General features: G+C 29.7%; 1 protein-coding gene across 1 annotated transcript; it reads left to right on the top strand.

Moving 5' to 3' along the window:
- Nucleotides 1,798-4,143, top strand: LOC109355805 (myb-related protein 308-like). Its single transcript, XM_019599026.1, has 2 exons — nucleotides 1,798-2,017; nucleotides 3,232-4,143. The coding sequence occupies exons 1-2, from the start codon at nucleotides 1,885-1,887 to the stop codon at nucleotides 3,972-3,974; spliced, it is 876 nt and encodes a 291-aa protein (XP_019454571.1). The 5' UTR covers nucleotides 1,798-1,884; the 3' UTR covers nucleotides 3,975-4,143.

The raw sequence follows: 6,000 nt of genomic DNA, 5'->3' as shown, positions 1-6,000 counted from the left end.
ACAAACCCCCTAATTTTTATACTTTCATTGCATTAATCACCCCTGCATGAGAAATAAGTGTAATTTTTTAAACAAAAAATGTGATAAATGCAATTAAGTTAAACAAAACATGGTATATTGTGGAGACAAGTCCAAATAATATATGAGTCGGTACCTCTTTATTATTTTTGGTTCGTTACGATATAGTATAAGAGCAATTTAAACAATATCTCTTTAGTTGATGCATTTTATAACAAAAAATAATAAAGATACATTGATTTGTATATTATTTGGATTTTTCCTCATAATATACCATGTTTTGTTTAACACAATTGCATTTATCACATTTTTTGTTTAAAATATTACACTTATTTATCATGCGGGGGTGGTCAGTGTAATGAAAGTATAAATACTAGGGAAGGTTTGTGTAGGTGCAAAAAAGTGAGGAATGATTTATATAATTTTACTAAAACTCAGGAGGTGTAAGTATAATCAACTCTATATAATACTAAAACAGTTGGAAATTATAGGTAAGTGTGACTGAGGTGTATACTCAACAATATTTGGAATAACATATTATCAAACCTGAAGTTAGTATAATTTTTTTAAGAGATTAAAAAGAAAGTTAACTTGTAACCAGAAAAATGAAAATTAGCTGGAGAATCATATTAATTACAATCATTTTACACCTTCAAAAAATATCTCCATAAAAAAATAGAGAATGAAATATCTTCTCATATCAGGAGATAAATTATCTCCTTCTGCTATGGGTGAGTGTGAGACGGGTTAAGTTTGTTCCTCATCCGTCCCTAAATATTGACCGAGTCAACTTTTGAACCTGAACCCGTCCCTGAGATACGTGAGGGACAAGTCCAAAATAAGACGGATCTAGGGACGGGTCGAGTGGAAAAATTACAAAATGACAAACAGTTTTTTCCTCAAAACTTTAAGCACACACAACCAAAATTTATCATAATCTATATATAAATTCAACTAAAACATGCATCTCATATTCATCAATATATAAACTATAAATAGTAAATTGCATCTTTTAAACTAAAAACTATCATAATCATGTGACTGAAAATTATAGAAAACATTGAAAATTTCAGAACAATTTAACTGTCAAGTGTCAACATAAGCTGGAGTGTCTTGTAAATGATAAAAAAGTAAGGAATAACGATCATATGATATATGGTGTAGATATGTTAAATGAGTTTGTAGGTATGTGAGTTATGTGGCCTAACATAATGAGTATTGATAAATACTTATTCAACCATTCTTGATATATAACTGTAAGGGACATACTAGGTGACCCCGAGCATAGGCCCAAACTCGTCCTATTTTGACGACATGTTTGCCCCTTTTAATCGAGTTTGTCATTTTTTATTTATTTGAATGGGTGAGACTCATCCCTACATCTTCCGTCACTAAAATCAAAACATATATTATATTTCACCATTTTCTACAAAATATTTATAAAAACTAAAAAAATATGACGCATATATAATTTCAGTGATTGAAAAAGAGAACTTATTTACTAATATTAGAATATATATTATTCTCAAATAAATAATACAACCATTTCATAAATATGTGATAAGAAAATCTATTAACATTTTTTTAACAAATATTAAATAAATAACCATTGACAGCTATACGCGTACAGAAAATATGAATATACTATGGCAGCCACGAGCTTTCAAATCTTCATTATTCAATGAATAAACTTCATTTGAATAATCATAACATAAAAAAATGATGGGTTGGTAAGGTTAGTGCTTGATCGACTATTTAAAAAGGCAAGGTGCTATGCTTCTTTTGAGATAAAGGACCTTCTCTCCACTCTATACAATACAATTTGAGAGAGAGAGAGAGAGAGAGAGAGAGAGAGGGCACAAAAAGATGGGAAGAGCTCCATGTTGTTCTAAAGTTGGGTTACATAAAGGTCCATGGACTCCTAGAGAAGATGCATTACTCACCAAGTATATTCAAGCTCATGGTGAAGGCCAATGGAAATCATTACCAAAAAAAGCTGGTAAGTGTTTTAATTTGTGCTAATTCATTTGTTACACATCAATCTCTTCTTATTAACATCCCCAAAGCGGAATCTCAATACCATAAAAAATATGAAATATCGTATTAAATTGTTTCACTTTTTTGTTAAAAAATTGCTTCAAATGCCCCCTGCAATTATTATGCTAGTGAAATTTATTGACTCTGACTCCTCTCCATTACAGGAGAGGTCACTACATACCTTTAGATCATAAAATATGGCAAAAATAAATTTTTAATGGTTTAGATTTTAATTTATTTTTAAATTAAATAACTTAGAAAAAAAATTCCTCACTCACATTCCTAGTACTGGACTCTAAGCAGAGAGAATCCTATTCAAATTTATTATACGGGCAGAAATGTCAATCACAACTGTGCTATACCCCCACAGGGACCAAGCAACTTGTAATATTTTGGGTGCAAGTGCCCCCACTTGTGAACTTCTTTTTTTATAAATTATTATATATAGAGATAGATTAAGTTTGGGCCTAACTCAGCAAAGAAAAGTCATATATACATGCCTATTTTTATTTCACAATTTCTCCTTTAGTTTGGTAGGGGAGTATATCCTTAATGTTTCTACTTTTTATTATTAGTTAAAATTTTATAATTAAATATTTTTTTGACTATCCTACACTATAAAACACCAGATATAGGTCGGCCAAGCAGTGCAAGACTGACTAAGTCCGCTTGTTCTTTAATTTGTGAATTCGGCCCCCACCTCCAATTTTTTGGGTCCGTCCTTGTACACCCACTCAAGGCAACTTTTCAATTAAGCACTCATTCATATGGATATAAAGTTATGTTTTCTGAAGAAAATAAAATAAATGAGATACACCTCCAAAACAACTAACCTCATAAACAAATCCCTGCACTGATGTGAACCTATAAAAACTAAAACCCCCTACTAATGAGTAGTGAACGAAACAAAACTACTGCAACAGCATTACTTAAACATGCTGCAATACCTTGCCCAACTCAGGTTTTAATTATTTATCCTACAAGTTTATCTAATCACTGTGTCTTGAGTGAAATGAGTTTAACTTCCTTAAACATTTGGTTATATATTTGAACTATGAGATTGATTATATATTTGTATGAAAAATATATATATGAAGAATTATTTTCTTACATTACATATTTGCTCATTCTTACTTCCCTAAATTTATATATACTAAATAACTATGCTTGATGCAGGGCTTCTTAGATGTGGAAAAAGTTGTAGACTAAGATGGATGAACTATCTGAGACCGGATATAAAGAGAGGAAACATAACTCCCGAAGAAGATGATCTTATTATCAGAATGCATTCACTTCTTGGAAATCGGTGGTCTCTTATAGCAGGTAGATTACCTGGACGAACAGATAATGAAATAAAGAATTATTGGAACACCCATCTTTGTAAAAAGATGAGAAATCAAGGAGCAGATATAGAAGAAGAAGCTCCCAGTGTCAACAAAAAGAGGAAGAGGAACAGCAGTAGCAAAAAGAAGAACAAGCAAAGGAAGGACAAGAAGAACAAAGACACAAATGAAGAGACACAAAAGACAAAAGTTTATTTACCAAAACCTATTAGGGTCAAACCTTTAACTTTGCCAAGAACAGATAGTACCTTCACCCTTGATTCTAATTCAGGTAGTGGTGCATCATCAAGCCAAGATAATAATAATAACAAGGTGGAAAGCCCAGAAGGTACAAAAGATTTGATGAACATAGTTTGTGAAGTTGGTGAAGAAAATGATGGGTTTGATTTTCTTGGTGAAGAAAATGACATAGTCAATGAATCAGATGTGGTGGAATGCCAACCTTATTTTCCTAAGGATCATGGTAATGGCACGTTAGAGAAACTCTATGATGAGTACTTTCAGCTCTTGAACATGGAAGATTATTGCCAATATGAATTGGATTTGGATTATTTTGCTGAATCTTTGTTGGTCTAAAAATGATGTAGAAGAAAAAAAAATGAAAAATGACCAAGCATGTGAATAGAGGCCTTGATATTTTTGTTTAACTTCTTAGCATAAATAAATTAACTTTTACAAAAGAAATCAAACCAGTTGTTTTGCATCCTATTGATTATATGATAGAAAGAGTGGGTGATAGTGTATTCACTTTATTTAATTAGTAGTTCTTTCTTTGGCATGATGATAAGCAAACACTGTTTATATACTTATTAATGACATAATAGACATTGAAAATGAATTTATCCTATTCATGTTTTCACCGAATTAAATTTAAATCTAAGTTTAGTAGAAAACACAGGTTTTTCAAAATTGGTTTGATTCACTCATTTTAAGATTGCGAATGATTCAAAGGTTGAATCTAAGGATATGTAAGGTTTGGGATAGCAGCTCCATGAAGTCTTCTATAACATGGGTAACCAATTGGCTGAAGTTGAGGTGAAGGCCTCAACATGATTTTTAACTAATACATAATTCTAAAACGTCTTGTACTAAAAATGATGTTAGACCCAAAAAAAAGTATACGCTGAGAGATATTTCATCAATCATTTGTGACATGAACAAGATACAAGAGACAGTTGACTATGATCCGGTAGTAATCGTTGTCTAGAAAAAAGTTAAAAATTAGAGTAATATATATATATATATATATATATAGTAATTATTATTGTGAGAAATAAAAACGGTTAATATGAACCTTCATTTTTATTTGAACTGCTAAGATTAAAAGATATATGGGTATGACTTTTTAAAGTAATAATATTGAACAATAACTCACTTTTAATCATAATCATCCACATATAATTATCAGATTCATATTTATTGTTTTCATAATTTTTATATGAAATTGTTCATACTTTAGTCACTTATATATATAGTGACAAATTCAAGACCTAGAACAGGGAGTACAAGTTGCATTGTGTGCAATGTAATTAAACTCAACATGGATTGACCAGTCTAACCCATAACAAACACTTAATCAATTAGAGTTGCTCACTCGACCCGCCATGAACCAGAATCAATATAAATCAGTTCGACTTAATTATTTTAAGCATAAAACCAGTAATTTGGTCGACTGATTAAATCAAACAATTCAATTTGAATAAAAAATAAAAAGCCATGTTGTCTTGGGAGGAACAAATGTCAAAGTTTTAATTAAGTTTTAAACTTACCTATTTGTTTTTGTTGCAATTAAAACGAAAAACTTAAGTTATTTAATAACATTTTCAACTTATTTGTTACATATTGTTTGGTCCCTTGTCTAATACTAATATTTAAAAAAAAAATTGTTATAAAGTTATTCAATAACGGTAGTTATTGTTATAATTTTTAGTTGTTTTTAATATAATAGATTTAATTGGTCTAATTAGTGACTCATTAATCCGGTCATTAACTTAACAACCTAACTAAGTGAATGACCGATCTGAATTTAATAAGATTGATTGTCCATAATGTATCTAATATAGCAAATAAATGTCAATCATGCAATTTTATATAACCTAACAATATATAAAAGTTTATTTTCAGGGTGTGCATATGTACACCTAGCCACTGTGTGGCACTGTTTCCGCTTGTATATAAGAAGTGGCTTAAGTGAGAACATTTGTTACTGTGAGAAATGAGAACAATTATTAAAGATTATTTAATTTATTTGAACGACTAAAATTAAATTATACATATACTGATTTTTTGAAGTAATCATTGAAATAATAATTAACTTTTAATTCTAATCATTCTTGTATGATTATAAGATCACAATATGTTATTCTTACAATTTTTATATGAGAGATGATTTCACTTGACTCACTATATATATTAGAGAGTAAAAATGAAATGTACAAATAAATTTTAATTTTTTAAATCTGCCTCTTATAAATAAAATAATTTTTTTTCTTTCTTAATAAAATTCTTAGCTTAGTTGCAATTTGTGATAGCTCTTTTTCATTTGTAAGAACTTTGAATATCTATTTTTTGTTTTGATTTTTCCTTGTTTTTGTTAATCATG

Source organism: Lupinus angustifolius, chromosome LG09 (assembly GCF_001865875.1).
Source record: "Lupinus angustifolius cultivar Tanjil chromosome LG09, LupAngTanjil_v1.0, whole genome shotgun sequence".
Taxonomy (NCBI): domain Eukaryota; kingdom Viridiplantae; phylum Streptophyta; class Magnoliopsida; order Fabales; family Fabaceae; genus Lupinus; species Lupinus angustifolius.
The sequence above is the reverse complement of the archived record's forward strand: the minus strand, read 5'-3'. Positions and strand labels throughout refer to the sequence as shown.